The sequence below is a fragment of the Amborella trichopoda genome, chromosome 2 (genome assembly GCF_054954075.1).
Source record: "Amborella trichopoda isolate Santa Cruz 75 chromosome 2, AtrichopodaSantaCruz75HAP2 v2.0, whole genome shotgun sequence".
Classification (NCBI taxonomy): domain Eukaryota; kingdom Viridiplantae; phylum Streptophyta; class Magnoliopsida; order Amborellales; family Amborellaceae; genus Amborella; species Amborella trichopoda.
The window spans coordinates 4,725,922-4,749,773 of NC_142337.1; the positions used below are offsets into that span (position 1 = coordinate 4,725,922).

General features: G+C 36.3%; 1 protein-coding gene across 13 annotated transcripts; it reads right to left on the reverse strand.

The window, feature by feature from the left end:
• Positions 1–1,775: 1,775 nt before the first annotated feature.
• On the reverse strand, positions 1,776–15,934 carry LOC18443062 (cyclin-dependent kinase C-1). 13 transcript variants are annotated; one of them, XM_088857518.1, is made up of 16 exons: positions 15,882–15,934; positions 15,612–15,753; positions 15,033–15,123; positions 8,667–8,774; positions 8,394–8,475; positions 8,121–8,211; positions 7,348–7,377; positions 6,987–7,099; positions 6,818–6,890; positions 6,613–6,733; positions 6,319–6,436; positions 4,540–4,679; positions 4,332–4,389; positions 3,634–3,704; positions 3,027–3,296; positions 1,776–2,616 (listed from the first exon to the last, which is right to left on the reverse strand). In XM_088857518.1, the coding sequence occupies exons 5-16, from the start codon at positions 8,463–8,465 to the stop codon at positions 2,319–2,321; spliced, it is 1,455 nt and encodes a 484-aa protein (XP_088713644.1). In that variant the 5' UTR covers positions 8,466–8,475; positions 8,667–8,774; positions 15,033–15,123; positions 15,612–15,753; positions 15,882–15,934; the 3' UTR covers positions 1,776–2,318. The 13 variants fall into 13 exon arrangements, 11 of the variants coding, with proteins under 11 accessions (XP_088713644.1, XP_088713643.1, XP_020528385.1 ...); XM_088857517.1 differs by having other exon boundaries at positions 8,667–8,946; XR_016048911.1 differs by lacking the exon at positions 8,667–8,774 and having other exon boundaries at positions 6,255–6,436; positions 6,987–7,096.
• Between the last annotated feature and the right edge of the window lie 7,918 nt (positions 15,935–23,852).

Consider the following 23,852-nt stretch of genomic DNA (forward strand, 5'->3'; position numbering starts at 1 on the left):
TTCTTCTTTTGAAAAAAAAACAAGGGAGAATAATTCATTGTCCAAAGAATTATTTATTAAATTAATTAGCACGGTGCGGACTGCAGAGAGAGTTTACCATGTATTATCAAAAAATATTTATTAAATTAATTATCATTTATCATAAAGATAAATTAATTTATTATTTCTCCCTTAATTATTTTTATTCAGATAAACTTTTAAGAAGAATCCCATTATAATTTATGATATGATAATACCAGAAAGTCCAGTATATTTTTTATTTTATGCTCGAGTCTGAACCATTATTTTGTAGTTGATGAAAGATTGATTCAACATTGGACGTGGGCACCAGTTTTTTTGTAGCCAAAAAATATACATTTTTTGCAAATATTAAAATTATAATGGGATTAGTAATTTTAAAACCCAAAGATTCACAAATTTGGATCATTCACCTAAATCAGGATGGACCAATACACGCCCAGTTCCAAGATTATATCCAATCCCAATCCGGTACACACCAAACACAAAACCAACTCCCATGCTCCCCTTCTCTCTTCCCCTTCTTTTTTATGGATTTTCTTTTTAAACCTATTTAGTGTTTTCTTAAGCTTCCAAAAAACCCCTATTTTAATTTTAATTTTTATTTTATTTTTAAACATTTCTCTAGATCACCTATTTGTGACCAATTCAGATTTGTCGATCCACCAATCTGACACAGATTTATGGGGTGAACGATTCATTCTACCAATCCTGGTATAAAAAAACAATGGATTCTTCTATAAATTTTCCTTTTAAGTTAATATAGAATATGATTTTGATTTATAGACGATTAGAAAGTGTTAGGACATTAGATGAACACACGCTACTCTTCTTTTCGAGGGAACTACGACACAGATGAGATGATCAACAAAATCCTTGAGGAAAATAAGAGAAATGAGATGGATTACTTGAAGAGATGACTCACAATAAGCAAATGTAAAAAGCTTTACAAATAAGCATCCTTAGAATATGATTGCCAATTTTACAAATATCAAATTTATTACGATCTGGTCAATTTCAAAACTACAGGTACCTTGACATTTACCCAGTGACCACTAGGACTTTGTAAACAGGCATCTCTGATACATTCCAACTAGAAAAAACTAATTGAAAAAAAAAAAAACAACTAAATTCACCAGGGAAAGAGGAGTTATATTGGACATTCCATTAGACGGGGATGAGAGCCAAAAATTGACTTTCAAGACCTAGGCTTAGGCACCACAAGGATCCAACTAGGTGACAATCGAATCGGATCAACTGAGTGGATTTTGTATATGCAAACATATGAAGCAATGAAAATCTTATGAGAACCATGAACGCGCCTATTGGAGGACCTCACCGAGAGGACGATAAATTTTCACAGCTCCAAAAACGGGCAGTGCTACTCGGCTTTTAACATGTTTAAAATAGAAGGGAGAGGCATATGCTACAGACGAAGCATTACAAGCCATCCATGAGTCCCGTAAACACAACATTTACCTCTTGCTATGAATACCACAAATTACTAAAAAGTAGTTGCTCAAAGGTGAAAAGTTGGGGACAGAATTCTGAAGTCCAACCCTTACAAAACCACTAAAAAGAACTCAGAAACCATCCCCTTTCCAGGACAAAAGACATTAAAGAAGATTCAACAATTGCCAAGCAGAACTCTAGAATTTATCATTGCACCCAAATAATTAAAGCGATATAATTGCCTCTGCCACATTCACTTGGTGATAGCAAGAAAGTGAACACAATAAAAAGGAGAACCAATTGAATGATGCATTTAAAAATTATCTTTATTTTAGATAATTTATGGGAAAGATAAAAATGTTGTGATCATTTGATCAATCATCTGATGTGGTAAAAACTGACCTGGGTCAGGGTACCATATTCCCCATACCAAGGGAAAATCTGCTCTAAGTTCAATGTATGATATATATGCCGACTGATACATACATAATGAGTGGTGGAATTGGTAGTAGTTACCATTCTATTCAAACAATGATCTGCTCTCCGGCTCTTATCTGCAACCACGATTCTCAAGGTAAAAGATCAAATCATTATCAAGCTAAAAGATTGAAAGTAAAAGTGAATACAGTTTAAGCAAACATATTTCACTTCCTTTCCAACAAAACCTGCAAGCTTTTTTCATCTCTAGTTGGTAAGCACAGGGATTGAACCCAATACCCAGGTCACAACTCAGTGGTTCCCACACTCCACACCACACCTGTTTGGCAAATACATCTCAATCCACCATCAACTATGGTTTTGTGGTTAATTTATCCACCAACTTGATACTACTGTGGCCATCCATACTGCTACTGTGGCCATCCATACTGCTGATTCCTGTTACCACCAATCATATTTGGGCCTCGACCAGTTCCCGAAGAGCCATAAGGACCAGGTTGGGCATAGTTTGGAGCACCAACTCCATATCCACCTCCACCTCCACCTCCACCTCCACCTCCACCCCCACCCCTTGGACCCAAACCAGACATACCTGATGAAGCATAAGGAGCCCCACGTCCTTGAGGGGGATAGGGTCCACCATAACCGCCTCCTTGGCCTCCACGGTTAGGGTTGTACCCACTGCTAGGGTTCCCTCCCTGTGGGTACCTGCAAGGAATAACAGATGTTATGTGAAAGGTCAGCATCCAAGCAACTATCAAAACAGAATAGTTCAAACAAAAAGGGTAGGAAAAATAGAAGAAAAAGGCAACAAACACAAAAAGGAGAGCAAAAATGGAAACAAGATAAACAGGCTTTCTTAAAAAATATATGTATTGTTCTATTTGTTCAAAACAAGACAAAAAACGGACACTTTCTTTTTTCATTATCCCTTTTTTGCTGTCATATTCAGCTGTTCTATCCATAAAGAAAAAACAACCATCCAAAACTATTTTAACAAATGTACTTGTTATAATATACAATGTACGTAACAGATGATTACTACGATCGTTATACAACTTTAAAGAACATCATCTTAGATTTTAAAAAAAAGTAACGCCGTCATCGTGAACCAGTACCTGTTCTGACCGCCAGCCGGACCTCGAGGCTTGCCATAGTGGTGGCTGGGGCCTGCAACCACTTGGGGGGGGGCGTTGTGCATTGGTTGGTTAACACCCGGCCCACGGAGCTGAAGGTGGGGTTGACCGCCAGTCTGTTGAATTGGGGGTAGCCGAGCATGTTGCTGAGGGTGTTGCAACTTCTGCCTCTTTGCATTTTCTTCATGTTGCCGCTGTTGCTGCCGTTTCTTCTTTGTTTGGAACTCATGTGAGGATTCGTACTTGGGCAAACTGGACATAGAAACTGTAGTTAGATCAACTGAAACTTAAAAATGGAAAGTAAACTATTGAGTACAACATTTTTCGGCTATGGAGAGGTGACGTTCATTGGGATCATCACAATCCAATATTATTGGGCATTCAAGTATAGAAAAATCTTTGGTGGTTATGGAGAGATAGGGAAGCCACCCTTGGGGTCATTCTGGTAGGTCATATCCTCCAACATCATCCATCATTTTATTAAAAGGTAATACTCCAACATATTGGAGTTTTCCATAGTGTATTGGATTATAATTATGCTTTCCCGTTAGAATACCATATGGAAGAGAGTAGAAGAATGACAACAAACCTCTTAGGGTCACATGGTAAAGGGTCGTTCCAGAAATATTCAGCATCTAGAGCATCCTTTGCAGAAATTCTCTGCAAAGGAAAGTTATAAGAACAAAAAGAATAAATTTAGTAAACATGTATAAGAAAACATATAATCAATAAGCCTGAGTTTCCATCACCATCTCGAGTTCAACACATGATCTTGAAACAAAGTAGCTCCAACTATGTAATCAAGATGGAAGCTAATAGATATCCAAAGCTACGAATTAGTAATCAACTAGTTGGAAATGATATTACGACATACTTAAGAGCCCTCAAATGATTGAAACTACTAATGAATAAGAAAAATAAAAGGGATTTTGAAACGCAAAGAAGATCACGATTCAAGCAACTGATTAAAACTACTAACAAATAATACAATAACAGGAACTATGAAACGAAAATCATGGTTTGACTACTCGCACACATATCAAAATGCAAAAATATCATAGGATCAAGACTGATGTCCATAGAAATGTCTGATTTATGGAACTCATTTCTGTAGAATGCAGACCGATTTAAGTTATATTGCATTAAATATGGGTAACCAGCTGTCATCACTTTTAGATGCCAATGGGACATTTACAAAAGCAGTATTCACATGCAAATACTAATAATTAAGCTTACTAGCCCCTTCCCGCATTCCACAAAAAAACAAAAAAGTTTGAAGGGGTATACCTGAGATGGATCAAGAGTTAGCATTCTTTCCAGCAGCTCCAAAGCATGCCTGTCGAAACTGTCAAACAACAAACAAAATGACTAATCCAGCATGGTTACAAAATTTGGACTATCACAATAAATGGGATCCGACACTCAGATGCTACCATGTTCAGCATGCAAATAAAAACCATCTGATAATCAGGCATGTGATGTGAGATGAACTTACTGTTTAAAGACCTCTCTTACGCGCCTCTTCATTGCCCTTGGAGGCTTGAATTGATTATACCAGGGTATCTTGGAGACCCCTGGCCAGTTGACCTCATCAGGAGTTCCACAAAGCTCAAATATTTTAGTCAACTGCTCCAACTGCAATAAGCATAGCAAACAAAAATAGAAACAAGCATAAAATATCCACATAGAGAGTTCCAGAACAGGATAAATTTAGCAGAAACCAGGACTTTCCCTATCACCACTAACATACATTAATAATAAGCACAAGAGAAATATTCTAGATCAGCACATCTCCTACAAATAGCTTTGGCAACCAACATTCGTGGATTGGCTCTAGATCAAGCTTCTTTTTTTTTTTTTTGATGTTGTTAATAACTGTTGCTCTAGATCAAGCTTTAGAAGGGACTGACAAGCGCACTATTGGAATTATTACCCATTAGGCCATTACCAGTTCAAGTGTTCATCATGTCGTTTTCTTGATTTTTAGTTGATAATTTTTTCCAACTTTTTTTTCAAATAAAAATGACAATGCATTGAAATAGTGTATTTCGGTGCATGAGATTGCAGTATTTCGGTAAAGTACCTAGCCCCTCTTTGCTCATTCTATCAGGTTATTGCAATCAGCCAATTAATTTCAAATTGTAAACAACAAACATACCAAAAAGAGCGTATTTTTTATATCTTGGGTTGATAATCTAGGAAAATGGAGAGATTGAAGAAGATATCGCACATAGAATTAGAGCTGGGAGGGCAACGTGCAGATGTACAACCGGAATTTTATGTGATCACCGCATACCAATGAAGCTGAAGGATAAGTTCTATAGAACAGTTGTGAGCCTAACTCTGCTTTATAGGGCGGGAATGTTGGGCATAAAAAAACAACATACCCATAGAATAAGTATAGCCGAGAAGAGGATGTTGAGATGGATGAGTAACAAGACAAGGGATAAAATTCGAAATGAATACATTCGAAAAAATTTTGGTGTGGCACCAATAGGCGATACGATGAGAGAGAGTAGAATTAGGTGGGTTGGCCATACGTCACACAAACCCAGTACAACACCTGCTAGGAGGTGCCTGTTAGTTCAAGTGTAAGGCTCAAAAAAAGCAAAAGGTAGGCCCAAAAAGACATGGTTGGAAGTAGTGAGAAAAAATATGGAGAATTATGGCCTCACTAAGAGTATGACCCTTAATAGAGTAGAATGACGGACCATGATTCATATAGCTGCCCCAATTAGTTGGGAAAAAAGGCTTTGATGATGAAAGAAGCAAACGTACCATACCCTATTTTTCTTTCCTCTCTTTTGTCATATGTACCTCCTCAAAAAAAAAACATATGTATTCTTTAGGCCAATCAGGAATATTTTAAAAATAATAACTCAGATTAGATGTTACAAACATGAAACCAGCATCAAAACATGGGGGATAACATATAACCAACAGATCATCATCACTATCCGAGCCTTATTGCAACTATTTGGGGTTGGCTAATGTATAACCAACAAATCATCATCACTATCTGAGCCTTATTGCAACTATTTGGGGTTGGCTAATGTATAACCAACAGATAAACCAACAAATATCAAAATTATTTTACGGAGCTACAAGAATGTATGGAAGGAGCAAGACAAAAAGTAGAGTTTTGAAAAAGACTATTGCGTAATATACTTCAAGGCAATCAAAGCAATGCCGCAAAGTCTATTCACCCACATCTCCTCCGCAATCAGTTTGCATATTATCCAAGGTATCATGAAAGCTTGTTTTGTTTTCCAACCTCGCTTTTTCCTGGCAAGATTGGTTTTCCATACAAGAGCTCCGCAAAAATGCAACCAACAGACCACATGTCCACAGCTGGACCATACTTTGTGGATCCCAGTAACAATTCTGGAGGCCTGCAAAACATTACTTACCAGAACTAATTACAAAGAAAAGCAGTGGGATCTAAAGAACTCTTAAGCAAAAACAAGATATAGAGTACATAGGGGAACTTATTTTTGTTGCAAAAACGATTCAGGTATAAAATTTCAAATTAAAATATTCATGATAACCAGATTATTATTGTTTTTACCTATACCACAATGTAATAACACGATTGGTGAGATTCCCATTGTGATCATTTGAAAAGGAACGTGCGAGGCCGAAATCTGCAAGCTTCAAATTACCCTCATTATCAATGAGTAGATTTGACCCTGCAAGCGGATTATATATTGGTGTCACGATCGGAAGGAAATTGCAAGAGCAGAATCCAACAAGAAATCTCGTGCACTAATAACCTTTAATATCCCGATGAAGTACTTGATTGACGTGGCAATAATGCAGACCCGTCAATAGCTGCCTCATGTAGCACTTGAAAACACCAACAAAAGCAGCACAATTACTCACTTATCAAGCAAATGGAAGTAAGATTTGCTTGTAACCGTTGCATCATTGGTTTATTCAAACCTTAATTTGAGGAACAGTGAACCTCATTCCTGGTCGATCAGAAAGACCAGTCAAGTCATGGTCCATGTATTCGAAAACCATGTAGATGCTACCTTTATACTTATTGCCGTCTGCTGGTTTTCGAGGAACATAAAATATGTCAGTGCCAAAAAATAATACCACTACCGAGTAAGAACTGCATATTAGACTTCAATACAAGACAAGACAATAAAATATTGAATCTATCAAAACAAACGTTTTTTTTAAATATGTTGACTTTCTATCAAAACACACGTTGCTGAAATATCAAGTATAGCAGGGCTTATCCTCAAGTATACTAGGACATATCTTCACAAACTATCATTGTGCAACATATAATTACCTGGTTTCCCATGCTCATCTTTCTCACGACCTGAAAAACAAGTGTTTGCAGCTCTCTATTAAAACCGTGGATAAACATTAACACATTAACGTTTCTTTTGAAAGTGATGAAAATAAAAATAGGAGTTGTTTAATTTTTTTATTTTATATTTCTTTTAATTTTAGGAATAGGAAGTGCACTGGGATAAGTAAGTTGGAGTGTGAGTTTTGTGGCGTAAGTTTTGGTAGGGGCCTCTGTTGTGGTTCAAGAAGAAGCTTATCTTTTAAGATAAGTAGAAATTATTTTTTATTATCTTTTGGATAGAGAGAATAGGAAGGACTATCTTAAAAGATATGTTCTAATCTTCAGAAAGTCAATCTTTTAGTTAGAAAGTCAATCTTTTGATAAATATGTAGTTAAAAAGGTTATTCTTTTAGGAAAGAAAGGAGTTTTAGAAGGAGAGATAAAAAGAGTTTTTATTTTTTTATTTTATTTATTCCAGTTACATTTAAAAGGGAGAAGTCCCTCATTGTAAAGAAGATATTGGAATTGGGTAAAGAGTTCATCTTATGAAAAGATCCTTTTGAGGTGGACGCCCTTGCAGACCTGAAGAGATGGTATATTCTCTCAACCCTTTGTATTTTATATTTTTATTTTTCTGGGTTATTATTTATCTCTGCATCAGAAGATAATACTATCACATAGTAAAGATACGAATGTACATATATATGTGCATGTGTGTCTGCATCTATGCATGCATGTAATAAAAGATAAAACATAAATTCCTATCAAACCTGGAGATGTCACAATTTCTTTTAACTGAATAACATTTTCATGATGCAGCTTCTTCAGAATTTTGATTTCACGTATGGCGGTGATCGGGAACTGCAATAATAGACACAACAAATAGTCAACATATTGCAGGGTAAATCATAAAGTTCAAAACAAAAAAAATTAACAAAGACAAAGACATAGGGCAAATATAAGCCCCACTTATCCTAAGCCAAACTACAGCTCAGCTTTTCAAAAAACAATGCAATAATCAATGTTAATAAACAAGAACTTACCCCTTCTCTTTCATTGTCCATTCGAATTTTCTTCAAGGCAACAATGTCCCCCGTTTTTACCTCCTTAGCCATGTATACTTGCCTACAGAAATAAGAGCATCATAAACAAATAGTGTAACTATCATCCAAAACCAATTAAAGGGAAATCGATAAATAAAAAAACAAAACAATGAGAAGTTGTACACAAACATTCCAGCTATACATTGTTTTGCTCCCTCTCCAAAAATTCAAGTGAAATGCTTTCATTGCAAAAGACTCAAAGGAACTACTCACTGGCCAAAACGCCAAATTGAAAAGCTTGTCTAACCCCTTGTGGACCAATCTATGCCAATGACATACCCACCACTAAAACTCCATGCCCATGAGCACAACCTCCATTTTCTGTCCGAGAAGCAAAATAGAGAAAGGGAGAGAGAGTATAGGAAGATAGAGAAGAGGATAAAATGGAGAGAGAGAGAGAGAGAATAGGAATATTAAAAGAGAGAGAGATGGAGAGAGGGAGAGAGGGAGAGAGAGAGAGAGAGACAGATAGATGGAGAACAGGGAAAGACACCTATTGATAATTGAAAGAGAGAAAATAATGGAGAGAGAGAGTGAAGAAGTTTTGTATTAGAGAGAAGTGAAGGATAAAGAATTATTAAAAAAAGTGAAAAGCAAAAAGAAACCTAAATCATAAAATATATGTCAATCTCCTTCCAAATGTGTTCTTAGCTTCTAATTACTTAAAAAAAGGGCCAACCAAATTTGTCCTCTTGAAAAGATTGCTTCAAATTAATAAAAACCTAAAAAAGGGCAAAAATCAGCAAATATCCAGTATTTCCCAAAATTTAGTTCGTTTTCATTTTTAAACTCCCAATATATCTTTTATCTACATCTATGCCATAGGACCCCTAACTAATCTGTCTCTCTCGATCTCTCCCTAACCCTCCCTTGAACCCAAACCCTCCCATCCTCATAAGTTTCCCTACAGACCCCTCCAACAGGGACCCCATCATTGTCTCTTTCACAGTAACCATCCATTACCCTACTGCCCCCCTCCCATCCCCTCTTTCATCTCTGAAACCCACCCCCTTGTTTTGGAGGACCTCATCTCTTGGGATCCACCATCTCTTTCTCCTGCTCCCTCTTTCCCCTTTCCTCTCCTTTTCTCCCCTCCCCCCTTACCCCCCAATGCCTACTTCCCTCTCCCTCGCACCAGTTCACTGTGACTTCTTTAATCCAACCCCTTTGCCCCCATCCCTGTTCTGCCCCCCAACTCCTCCTAATTCTCCCGTTGATAATCTTCTGGACCAATAGGGTTGAGATTGTCCTGACGTTACTGGAGAAGTCCCCCCTTTACAATTTCCTAGACGACGAAGCTGCAGTTTTTAGGCCCACGACTCGAGACAATCTCAGTCCATCAAAACCCATTCATACTCACATTTTTCATCCCATCTTTAACCCACTACTAATACTCAAAAATAAATCCCTACCATTATTGATGCAAAGAAGCTAGACCCACTTACCTGAAGCTCACGGTGCTCTAAAATCCACACATAGGTCACCTTCTTGCTCCTCGTGGCAGCCAACAACAGCAGCAACAACGGCAGCGGCAGTGAAGAGGTTTTCCCCTTGAGCGCTAAAGAGAGAAAGTTTGAGGAGAGAAAGTTTGAGGGGAAATAGAAGGGAATGCATACAGCGGTGGGGAAGGGCGTGACTTATAGGCGCATGGGTAGGTGAGATCTATTGTGGCTGACGTCGTGGGGTGGTTGGGGAAAATACTGTGGCTGTCGTCACTCGCGCGCTTCGTTCTTGATGCAGCCCCTTTCTTAGTAACCTCCTCCATCGGAAGAAGGATCCCCGGTGCCTCATAGTGTCCCTGGATTAGCTTTTTCCAACTCCTCCTCTGCCTCAGTCCCATCGGTGGACTCCTCTTTTGTAGGCAGAATAGATCGTGCTCAAGGAAAGATTCATAATATTATGGACGTCATGGGCTTCCCCTACTCTGCACCTGACGGACCCTTCAACAAGTTCTTCAAGTCGAAAACCACAGGCTTCCCCTACTCTGGACCTGAAGAACCCTTCAACGAGTTCTTCAAGTCAAAAACCATGGGCTTCCCCTACTCTGGACCTGAAGGACCCTTCAACGAGTTCTTCAAGTCGAAAACCACAGCCAGATTAAAGATAAGTTGCAAAGGAAAATGGGAACTTGATAAGGTGGTCTGTAATATCAATTACGATCGTGCTGCTTCCCTACCTTTATCGCCACCTGCCTCTGACCCCATTCTCCAAGGGTCTCTGGTAAGAAGATCCCCTAGCATCTCCACCCTAATTCGCCTGCCCTGATGCTTATTCTCTCTTGGAATATCTGAGGGTTAGGCCTCCCTAATAAAAAACAGGCAGTGAGGGATTTCATTATGAAATGCAATCCCTCTATCCTTGCCCTCACTGAAACTAAAGTTGCCTGCACCCACCCTGCTTCAGTTTGGAACTATAGTAATGGTCACTTCTCAAACTTTACAAAAAAATTATACATAGATAACTTTCGGTTAACTTTATTCATTGATGAGGTAATATGTAGATCAAGTTGCACATGAAGTACAAGCAGAGTGAGAAATAGACATATTTAGGGGATAAGAGAGAAACTAAAAACTACAACAACTTGAGCAGCGCCATCCCTTTTGTTCCTTTCTTGGCCAATAGTTCTGCGACATTGTTATCCTCCCTGAGGACATGCACGGAAGATGTACCACATGAGCTGAAAAACTTGCTTTCCTCGAAATGATCCCCATTCTTCATGAACATCAGAACATGATCTGTCCCCACCATATGATCACATCAAAAAAATCCCCTTCCACGACTATAGGGCCCAAGTATCCTATATATAGGTCCTGTACAAAAATGAGCAATGTGAAGCTCTCAACCATCTAAAAAACACAAAAATCCGCTGGTTCCAAGAGAGTCATTATCACCTCCCACAAATAATCCCCAAGAATTCCCTCCATCCTCCGTAGACCTAAGATTATAATAGGGCTCCCGTCAAAGTTTAACTTAAGAGCATCCTCTCGTGAGGGCTCCCACACAACCCTCCAAATGACAAATGGTTAAACTCAGGAGTGAACTGACTTGCAATCTCTTGGAAGAACGTAGATGGTAAACCCCCTACATGCATTCACGGCAGATCCCACAATATGAACATCAAGTCATAATCCTCTCCAACCACTTCTAAGGTCGCCTTTTTTACACTAAAAAATACGATTATTAAAGTTTCCATACCATTTGGACACTAGGAGACAATATTGATGCCATTCACCACAAACTTGAAGGAAAAACTAACTCTATATTGTCCAAGGAAGGCCAGGTGTCTTCCTTTTAGATGCCCTTAAAAAATCAATAATGAAATTACTTAGGAAAATTTTAGAAAGAACAGTCTCGAATCGCCACTTTTATTGTCTAATCCATATTACCAATACTAAAGATGCCACAGAAGTCGCTCTTCTTACATTAGAGCACAACATGTGAACCAGTAACGCAAAACTACCTCAAGCCAAATATTATCAACTGATCAAGGGTTCAAGTGATAGAAAGTATTCGTCTAAGCAAATTTCTTATGCCAGCACTTAAGAATTCCAAAAACCAAATCTCAAAATGTGCCCACTGGACTCTAAAGCCAAACTACGCTTCAATCCCCAATCCAACTTCTCAATACCATCCTCAATATCATAATCATCGAACACTTAAATTACAAATGGACATTATCTTAAGAATGACTTCATCCTTCTTGACCCCCAATGAGCACACTGCTCACTCCCTAGCCGATGTAGTTTCTCAATAAATAGACTGAAACCATTCACTTATTCAAGTCCTAATTTTTCACCCTACCCAACACAGCATATGATATTTCCTTAGAATCCATGAGCTTATTCTAGAGCCTTCCTCCTACCATTTAAGTCCATAAATGTGTAGTGATTACCAAATATTCAAGCTCCCAAATCTCAAAAAATAGGTCATCCTCCAAAGCAGCAATGACAATTGTCTTTACAACATCCAACTATCAACACCTATAATCTACCCTACTGGGAGAATAACAACAAAAACATGCTAAGTACACAGTAATCGGGGCAGTTTAACCAGCCTCACAAACCCCCCACACCCATCTCAAAAGGAATTAAGACAACCTTGGGGTACGTTTTTTTGTCAAAAAACTCTTTCTAAAGAGTACATTTCCAGAAAGAGCCTTTCAGTCACATGGAAAGCGATTTCATACGTTAATAGGTATAAAGCCACTTCCTCATAAAAGTGCAAAGAGCATTGTTTTAAAGTGTGAATGTGCTTTCCCATGAGCTACAGTGTCTACAGATCTCCCATGGTAGTACAACAAGAACAAACTCTCTCAAAGAGTTAATTCCCATGAAACAAACGTGGCCTTACTGTAGTGAAGTTTCTAGTAGTTCACCTAAACTTCTTCAATCTTGTTGATGTTAGCCTCCAGATCCAAGCTCATCTTCCTCAAGCAGTACACCTCAACCTCTTATTGCTTGACTCGCACTCCAGCATCATGCCCCTATTCTTCTTTTCATCCACCTCCACGAGTGGCCCCCATAATATCCCCACATTGCTCCTTCCAACATTTCTTTTTAAACCACTTTTTTCCTCCCCTGCTATTATTAAAGCCTAACAATAGCTCGTAACTCATAAATGACTTATCGATAAAAAGGACATTGTCAGGTCAAGGTACAATAATACACATGCGGTGTATGACATGTAGCGTTATGTAATAGGTATGCAGTAATTGGATAAAGTAGATCTTGCTTTATATATATACAGGGCTTCATTTCCCATTCTCTATCACTATCAGATAAAGTCAAAACTCCCCTTTCCAGGTCCTATTACATTAAGCATATCTATTAAACCTCGAATAAATCAACTCAGATGAATTATTTGCATATCCCTATAATAGTGATATGTTTGGTGCAAGCACGAAAAATCAACTATTAAACATATTTAATTTTGGTTCAATTCAGATATGGCATGTTTGGATCATGCACAGTATCAAACAAGATCATCATCATCATCACCATCATCATTATCATCATCATAATCATAATCATCATCCAAGTCATGTTTCAACTATTTGGCGTCAACTACACAATTCTTGTTCTGCCATTCCGGTCTATCATATCCTGTCAGACCAGGAGTCAGCATATCTCTTTTAACTACTTCCATCCATGTCCTTTTGAGCCTTCTACTTTTTAGAGCCTCACTTGAACCAAATTACTCATCCTAAACAGTGTTTTTCTAGGCAACGTTGCACATGGCCAGATCACCTAAGTGTACTTTCCTCATCTTATCGCCTATTAGAGTTACCCTTAAGTTCCCTCGGATGTATTCATTCCAAATTCTATCATTTCTTGTCTTGTCACTCATCCATCTCAATATTCTCATCTCAATTACATTCATTCTTGAATATGTTGTTTCTTGACTACCCAACATTTCATTCCATAAAGCATAATTGGTCTTATAATCATCCTATAGAACTTGCCTTTCAATTTCGTTAATATGTGATGATCACATAGGACTTCAGAAGCACATCTCCACTTCGTCCACCCAACTTCGATTCTATGCAAAGCATCTTTGTCAATCTTTCCATTCTCATGGACTATCGACCCAATATATTGAAACTACAGTCGTTTAGGTACTTTTTAGCCATCAATCTTAACTAATTCCTCGCTTCTACTCCTATTATTACTAAACTTGCATTCCATAAATTTTGTCTTAGTAAGGCTAATTTTAAAACATTTAGATTCTAGAGCATCACCCCAAAGTTCTAACTTTTTGTTGACTTCGTCTCCAATCTCATCAATCAAAGCTATTCTTTCGCAAATAACATACACCACAGGACCTCATCCTATAGATGTCTAGTTAACTCATACGAAAACATAGAAAATAGATATGAGCTCAGTATTGACCCCTAATGTAGGCCTCAATCTCTCTCGTGCACTTCCAAAATCTTTATTTGTATTACCATATAGATGTAAATCCTTTTCTATCTTCATTTTTCTCAAAGCTTCTTTCACTTCAGATATCCTAATGCTACAAATGTATCTATGACCTCTTACCGCATTTATGTCAAAGGTTCCTCCTGACATTGTGCTCCCAGAGTGGTCATCCTTTGACAATTTTTTAAAATAAACTCTCCTCCTTACATTGGTCTCGCATCCTTCACCAAGACCCTTTGATCCTCACTCTTAATGGAATTAACATGATCTTGATCCCTACACTTCCTCTCTCTCATTTTTTGCTAGTTGGAAAACATCGTTTCCACATTTTCTTGTTCCCAATTTATTTATTGTATAAATCATCATATGCCTTAAGCTTTCCCAATTTCCTACATATTCTTTTGATAGTATCAAACAATATGGCATGCAAAATTCAACTTTAGGAAAACGTGAGTAGCGTTCTTTACACCAATGGCTGATCATGGCCATTGGATCTATGCGACGATGAGCGCAAGGAGTTGTCCCCTATGAAGCTGCTTAGAGCCAAATCCATGGTCCCTACCTAAGTAACAGTGGAAGACTGACAAATTGAGCAAGTCTACAATCCAGACTTTCATTTTTCAATTAATTTGCTTTATAAGTGTGAAATCAAGCCGCGTACATTCCAAACTTCTCATCTGATTGCCCTACGCATCTGTTAAGATTTGCCATTGCTGCCACAACCACATTAAAACATGAATATCTGAATCCATCTGCATAAACCATATGGATTCATATAAACCACAATATACCCCAGAAGAAACAAAACGAAGGAGAAAGAAAGAAACATACACATTCTTTCCAGGGAATCAAAACATATGTATAAAAAAAATTAAAAACTGTTGAATACCACCATCCGCATTGCAGTATTGAAACATAACTCTAATGTCATTCATAATTAATGGTGGCTATGTCAACAACTGTGGCATCATATAAATTAGGGTAGAAACACATTCATGAATTTTCCGGCTGAAACTTATCAAGTTATGATCGTTTCTTGGGTATATCAAGCTCGTTTCCAAAATATTAAACTCTAATTTTCACTCTAGTTCGCATGATATAGAATCCAAATCATACACCGCATCAAACCCTGATTTACTAGTAAGAATCCCAGAAAACATAATATCAAGCTGAATAGTAGCAACATAAAGTACAGAGAGAGCGATAAATGAGAGATGCAGAGAATTAGGGTTCTACATACCCATAGGTTCCCTCTCCAATCTGTTCGAGCTTGTCAAAGCAATCAACACTTCGAGAACCCCATGATGGTGATTCATCGAGGTTCAGTTGGCCTGGTGCAGCCACGGCCATGGCTTCTCTGCTACAAATCAATTCAGGGAGCCCTAAAAACGAGTGAAGCCAACAACCAGAGTAAACCCTAGAGGAACAACGGAAAACCTCGAATATGAAAAACGCTAGAAAGAAACAAGAGCCTTATAACCAGAAAGAAATCGATAGAAGAAGGACAAACCCTAGGAATGGAGATCTGCCTTTGAGAACAGGGGGCGAAGTTTGGAGGAAAGCAGAGAATAAGTAGTCTTAAGAGCGTATTTTAATATCATTGCTTTATTTACCGGGCATCATTTCATTAAACACGGGTTTAAGGATGTTTTGGCGAACTAAACATCGATTGAGCTATGACTAACTTGAATTCAACCCTTTTCTCCCGATCTTTTTTATAACGTTCACGTACTCTAGCGGGAGCATACTATACAATTAGTCCATTGACAAAAGGCCTTGCGAGGACTTGAAACATGTCAATTTGGATCTATCTTACCATGAATTTTTTTTTGATAAAAAAAGGAAAAATCAAGCTCGTAAACAGTTCAATGGAAATGTTTAAAAATTGGGCAATGTTTAGTTTTAGGGTGCGGTTTGTGTAGAGCCTAGGCTTTAAACAATCCAATTAGAGCCTACCTTCAAATAGTATCAAGGAATGTGGTTTCGATACTGGAAATCGTTTTGATAGTCTTAAAATATATGTTCATATTTATTTATAAAGTTTAAAGCTTAAAAAATAGTGCAGATCAATGATATCTATGAAAACTTCAAAATCTTTAAAATTGACGGTCCAAAAATGTGTTACAAAATACACTATTTCCAAAACTTGAAATCAATTTTTTTCTCATGTCCATGCATCTTGATGTTAAGATGATCAATTTGAGGATATTTTAGCATCAAAACAACATCTTCTAGTGAAAGTTTTGAGGTAGGCTCGAATTCGATTCTTTAGAGCCTTGACTCTATATAAACTTTTACATTAGTTTTATCACATTATTTTTTAGCTGATACAAATTATCATTTTTTTTATTGATCCTAAAGTTCAAAAGGTTATAACTGTATTCATCCCACAAAAAAAATAGGAGAGAATGGTTTAAAAAGCGGATCGGTGACCTGAATCGGGCACCTCAAAAATCGATCAGGATCTACGAATCGGAGATCCGAATCGGGAATCGGCTGAATCGGTCGAATTAAAGCTTTAAAAAAATCCAAAAAAAATATTAAAATTCATTATAAATGTTGTTTTTTAGGAATCCAATAAAAAATAAGGGTACTACATTATTAACTTTCATTTTTTTTTATCAATTTGTGAATATTGAGATGCTCTTTCCCTGTATAAACTTATTTTAACTATTAAATTTGCGTCACATAAAAGAAAAACCATAGAATTATCATGGATAAAATATATAATTATATGTGGACTATTATAAAGAGTAACCAATGAAAGAATGGCCATTAAAATCTCGTTTTGGCAAAAAACCCTAATCCGTTAAAAAAACCCAAACTATTACAGCATAACTAACTATAATCCAAAATTATTACAACCTCATTAATTATAATATTATATACTTAAATTATAATTATTAATTTACATTTTATAATTATTTTATTAGACAAATAATAGCAAAATAAAAATATTTTATAATATTATCTAATTTAAAATGTATTATTGACAACTGTAAGAAAAACAGTACACTACATGATTTATAATATAAAAACTCATAAGTAAAATAAAAGATTTGGTTATCAATGTAAAAATTAATAAAATGCGTACAAAATTTTGGAAATAACTCTTCAATTTTTCAAAAAATTATTTTTTTAGGTTTCTATAATAAAGTTAGTAAAAGAGATTGTTAGTAGAAAGATGGAGATTTCAAATAGAATAAACTTTTTATTTTTATTTTTTTTATACCTTTCATATTATTTACAAAAATAATTATACCACTATATACAACAAAAATTAACTATTATAAAAAATGAAATTTTTATTTTTTATTTTTTTATGCCTTTTATATTATTTACAAAAATATTTATATTTATACCAACCACTATATACACAACAAAAATATTTATATTTATATCAACCACTATATACACAACAAACATTCAACACATGCCCAAGGGGATTCGACCTTGGGACATCAAGTAAAAAACAAAAGCCATAACCACTAAGCCATCTAACTACATGTGATTATAAATTGTTGATTAATAGACTATATTTACATTTCGTTTTCATTTAATGATGTTTGGGAATTATCCCACATCGAAAGATGGGTATTCAACTTTGGTATATAAATACCCACGTAATACGAACTATAACATGTGTGCAAAAGTATTAGGGCAACCTCACACGTGCGCTTGGATACACGTGTGTACGCGTGAGTATGTGTAGGACACGCTTGGATACACGTGTGCACGCGTGAGTGTGCGTAGGGCATGTTCGCATGTGTGCAAGTGTGAGTGTGCATGGGGCACGCTCGCACGTGCGTTTGGACACACGTGTGCAAGTGTGAGTGTGCATGGGGGCACGCTCGCACGTGCGTTTGGACGTAGGGCACGCTTGCATGTGCGCTCGAACACACGTGTGCACGCATGAGTGTGCGTAGGGCATGTTCGCATGTGTGCAAGTGTGAGTGTGCATGGGGCACACTCACATGTGCGTTTGGACACACGTGTGCAAGTGTGAGTGTGCATGGGGCACTCTCGCACGTGTGTTTGGACACACGTGTGCAAGTGTGAGTGTGCATGGGGCACGCTCGCACGTGCGTTTGGACACACGTGTGCACGTGTGAGTGTGCATAGGGCACGCTCGCACGTGCGTGTCATGTGTTACGTGTATGAACCGGGCTGAACCGGATAGAACCGAATGGGAACCGGCGGTTTTTCTCTAGAACCCGGGCGGTTCCCGATTTTGTGCTGAAACCGGCACGGGCTGTACCGCTTCCCGAGTCGCCGTTTTTTAAAACACTGCTCCTAGCCAATGGTTTTTGTAGTACCAGATGAACACTATACTCCTACGAGGAGCATGCAATTTTTTAGCTTCTTTCATATCCTAATATATTTTTTAGTTTTTACCCAAGTAAGGAAAAATATTATATAAGGTTTCAACCTTAAAATGTAGAATTACATATGCACCTCAAAAATCTATAGGAAAATGTTGTTTTAATATTGAAAAACCCTCTAATTGAGTCCTATAAATAGTGCATATTGCAACATATTATCTAGACCATCCATTTTCATATATTTATAGATCTATTTGATTTTAACCATTTTTGGAGTTTGAAATTTTATAATTAAATATAGAAATAGATGTTCATATAATCCTAATAAATTTTCATACAAAAAATAAATGTTATGATAAATTTTGGAGGTATGCCTTAATTAGATTATTTAAGGTTGCAACATTATAAAAACCACACCCAGTAAGTAAATCTACATCATGCTCCCATGAGGAGCATATAAATTTTTTACTTGCTTTTACTATCATAATGTATATTTAGGGGCCGTTTGAATACCTAGAAATATATTGTCTGTAAAATATATTACCGGCATAATACATTATTGCATAATACATTACCTGCAAATGGATTGTTACTGTTTGGGTAGTATTTAGATGCAACCTGAGAAATACATAACTAATGCTTGCCTATATCTTGAATAAATATGGGAAATACATTACCAATATTTTACCATCACTTGCCTATAAAGTATCATTTATTTCTTTTTTGTCACAAAAATCCACTGAAATGAGGAATTAAAGTCATTGTCACATCATTCCAATAAGATTTTCTAATAATCATCCCCATTCCACAACGATTTTATAATAATAACATCATCACCATTTCAAAAAGATTTTCTAATAATAACTTGTACCATTCTAAAGTTACCATCACACAATTTCTTGCTTATTTTGCATACCTTTGGTACTTACATGGAATCACATGTCTTATAACATGATTAGACATTGGTTCAACATGATAAGTCATTGGAATAATATGATTGGAATAACGTGTTTTTATTATGATAAGCCACATTTGTATTTATTTATTATAAAAGTCTTTCCAATATCTATCTATGTAATTTCCAATAAACAATAAATTTATGATACCAAATTAAAAATTTGTATGGTACAAGTTAAAAAATGGGAAGAAGTTTGATTAGTAAATTATAAGGTTTGGTAATTTCAATAGAAAATTTAGAGATATTGGAAGAAACTAGGTATTAGAGGAAAATAAAGAGGTATCTTATTTCAATTGAGTTTTTATTAATCTCTTATGCGAATTATGTTAGGGGAATTTTTTTGTTATAATTGTGTTGTGTAATTTCTTATGTTGGGTAAAAAAATTTATTATAATTGTGCTATGTAATTTCTCATTGATTAGATATGCTGAACAAAAAAGATATGCTAAGGACAGAGGAAGAATGGAAAACTTGAGATGAGAGAATAAGGGGGCTTACAAAAAAAAAAGTGCAGATGAGATGAAGGGTTTGAAAAAACAAAAAGTATAAGGGGCTTCAAGAGAGAGCACTGCAAGCCAGTTATTAGGATTCAAGAGAGAAGGGACCGGCTTAGAGACGGAGGGAGCACCAATGCACACGGAGCAGGTGGGTTGGCATTTTATTAACCTAGTATAGGGCAGAGAGAGGCACGGAAGATTTCTAAAATCAAGTAGATCTTCCACTGTCACCGCGCTTAATATGTTTCATGATTTTTTGGAAAATCTCGAGTAATCTCTTTCCGTTTCCTTACTATAAAAAGTACCCAAACCATGTACCACCCTTTAAAGAAAAATATTCAAATTGGCATTTCCTATCACCCCCCTTTTTGTTCTAGACTAAAAAATGGCATGGGCATTTTGGTCTTTTTAGATTAAGTTGAGCAGGTATTTTTTTGGAACATATATTATAAGAGAAATGATCTAGTAGGACCTTCCCTCACCCATTTTAAATGATCACCATTAAATTTGACACGGATGTATTGAAAAGTCAAGTCCCACACCCATGTGATAACTTTGGGGTCCTACACACATGGGTGGGGGAGGGTCCTATAGAATCATTACTCATATTATAAATATTGTATACTATAAAGGTTAGCAAAACTCACGTGATACTCAAAGCCATTGTACAAAAAGAAAACATACAAGTTTGAATCAGGGTTGTCTACAAAGAGACCATTTATCTTTAAACAATTGTTTCATGTGGGTTGGATCGTATTTGCACAATATGCGGTCTAGAGGTATAAAGCATCTATCTTGAAGATGGGTGCAAATAGTGGTCCATCTAAAAGCAATTGAAACTAATGGTCTAAGTGTTTTTTTAATATAATTATTATTTATTGTTTTCAAAATTTATTTATTTTCTTACAGTCAGGATCTCCATGTTATATAAGGGAAAATTACAAAAAAAACCCAAGACTGGAAAGTTACAAAAAAAAAAAAAAAAAAACCCAAGACTACACTTTCTATGCAACTTACCCCCAACTTAACTTTTTCTCTCATTTTTTATCCAAAATAAACTTTCTATGCAAATACCCTCAACCAAAAATTTTTTTTTTTTGCCTAAACTACCCTACCTTACTTTTACCTTACCTATATGCCTCTCTCCTTTATCCCACCAAAATTAGGCTTCGGCACTGTTTAAGTGCAGTCCAGCAGTAGAACACTTTGGAAAGGGGCTCCGACACTGTGTAATTGCCGTCTGGCAGCAGAACACTTTGGAGTCACAGGGCTTCGGCATTATGTAAGTGTGGTATGACAGTAAAACTTATGGAGTCACAAGGCTCTGATAGTAGTAAAGGGCGGTCTGGTGGTAGATACTTTAGGAGTTATAGGACTCCAACACTATGTAAGTGCGGTCCAGCAGTAAAAATTTAGGAGTTATAGTGATCAGGCAGTTGCAAAGGGCGGTTTGGCAGTAGATGTTACTGGATTTCAGGGATCCGATTCGGCAATAGGTATTACTGGATTCCAGGGATCCGGCACCATATAATGACGGTCTGACAATACTCAATTTCGATCTGATAGTTGTCTTAAGGCGGTCCGGCACTTAAGTTTATGGAATAATGGGTTTGGCAGGGTATTTGCATATAAAGTTTGTTTTGGGGAAAAAACTGAGATAAAAAGTTATAAATTTTGTTGTGAGAAAAAGTTAGGTTGGGGGTAAGCTGCATAGAAATTGTGGGCTTGGGGTTTTTTGTAATATTTCCTTTAAAAACTAAGATCGAATTCTATTTAAAACTAAATTTATTACGGGGCCCGTATTTCTACATGTACAGGATTGACCGCATACTAACCGTGTCCGTTATCTTTTATACATGGAGGTCACAATCATTCATATTCATTCGATGTCAAATTGGATAGCTTAGTTTAGTCACGAAGTCCAATAAATTTATTTTTGAAACTTTGTGTCTGTTCAATGAGACCCTTACAACCACCTAATTTAAAATTAAAATAACAATAATGATTGTGACCACTATATACAAAAGATAATCGGTACAATGCCAATCCCTTTTGATTAAGTAGGCGAAACACTCAAAATATATACTAAATTATTGTTCCATCTAACTCCCTATCTTTCTTGGGTATCACGTTTCCTGTCTCATTTTCCTATCAGTAGGCACAAAAATAACTTTTCTATCCCTAAGCCCATATGTTGTTTTGTGTGTTGTCTCATTTTCCTATCAATATGCAAAAAAAATAACGTTTCTATCCCTAGCCCATATCTGGTTTTGTGGATTGTTATGTTGTTGTGTACACTACATGCAGCGCCAACCATCCATTTATATGTGCTGCATGGTTGATTTTGAAAATTTCATGCGAGGTTGCATGGTGATCCTGCAGGACCAAACATCCGGGCCAAACACAAGATTATGGGGTCATGCATGTGAACAAGTATCGTGCACTTGTGGGAGCAAATTGTATATTTGCAGCTTTCTTATTGATTTTACATTTCAAGTTTTGGGATACATTGTTAGGTGAATATTCATGTATCTAAAACAAAACAAAAAAAATGTTATTTCTACATCTAAATATGACCATCCAAAAATTAGATGACACAAGTTTAGGCAAATTTATCGACATGGGTGAGATTTACATGAGCTTATACCGTGGTAATATAGCACATATCTAAATTTTGCCTTAGATGTTGTCTCGGAGTGGGAAACATTATGATGACTTTAAAATCTATTTCATCCCTAGTTATGAAAACTAAAGATTTAAAGAATGGTGCATAGCAACAGATCTAAAACCATTTGAAATTTTTGAAAACAAAAGTTCCATGCATAACGCTACAAGATACACTATTTTTAACTAAGTTGCTTTTTTCTTCATACCAAATATATCAAAGTCAGATAATTAATTGGAGGTTGTCCAATGTCATTACACTCTCTTCTAGATAATTTTTTTAGTGTTACCTCACTTCAATAAAATAATGTTCACAATTTTTTAATGAAAACTTTCCTTATCAAAGTACACTCACCTTGCATCTACATACCCCTTTTCTACTATTCTAACTCCAAATCATATGTATCTTGATGGGCCTTTTGAGATTAAATATGGTGAAATGTTAAATAGTCAAATCATATGTATCTTGATGCGTGTTTTGAGATTAAATCAAAACATATGGTGAAATGTTAAATAGTCAATATATTAGATATATTTTAACCAGGGAAAAGTTTATTTAGAGCCGAGGCTCTAAACAATCAAACTAGAGTCTACCTCAAAATTTTCTTTAGAAGAGGTTGTTTTGATGCCCAAATGTCTTCAAATTAATCATCTTGGCATCAAGATGCATGGACATGAGAAAAAAATAGACTTCAAGTTTTGGAAATAGTGTATCTTGTAACCTATTTTTGGACCATCACTTTTCAAGTTTTTATAGATCTGCTTGATCTTCACTATTTTTTAAGCTTTAATTTTTACAATTAAAAACAAAAATATATTTTAAGGCTATCACAAAGATTTCCAATGTGGAAACACATTTCTCAATACTATTTGAAGGTGGGCTTTAATTTGATTGTTTAGAGCCTTGGCTCTATACAAACTGTACCCTTTTAACAAAATTCCTTTTTAAATTTTTTTTTTTTAATTTTTAATTTTTTTCAAAACTCGAGGGCCTAGCCGTGTCCCTTGCTTATCAGATTTGCATGATTTAGTTCTCGATA

Excerpts from the sequence above, each read along its gene's own strand:
- LOC18443062 (XM_020672725.2), bottom strand. The coding sequence starts at position 15,687 with ATGAATCACCATCATGGGGTTCTCGAAGTGTTGATTGCTTTGACAAGC. Across the intron at positions 6,437-6,612 it reads GTTATTACATTGTGGTATAG|GCCTCCAGAATTGTTACTGG; the intron begins GTAAAAACAATA and ends AATGTTTTGCAG. Across the intron at positions 4,680-6,318 it reads TCTTGCCAGGAAAAAGCGAG|TTGGAGCAGTTGACTAAAAT; the intron begins GTTGGAAAACAA and ends TGCTTATTGCAG.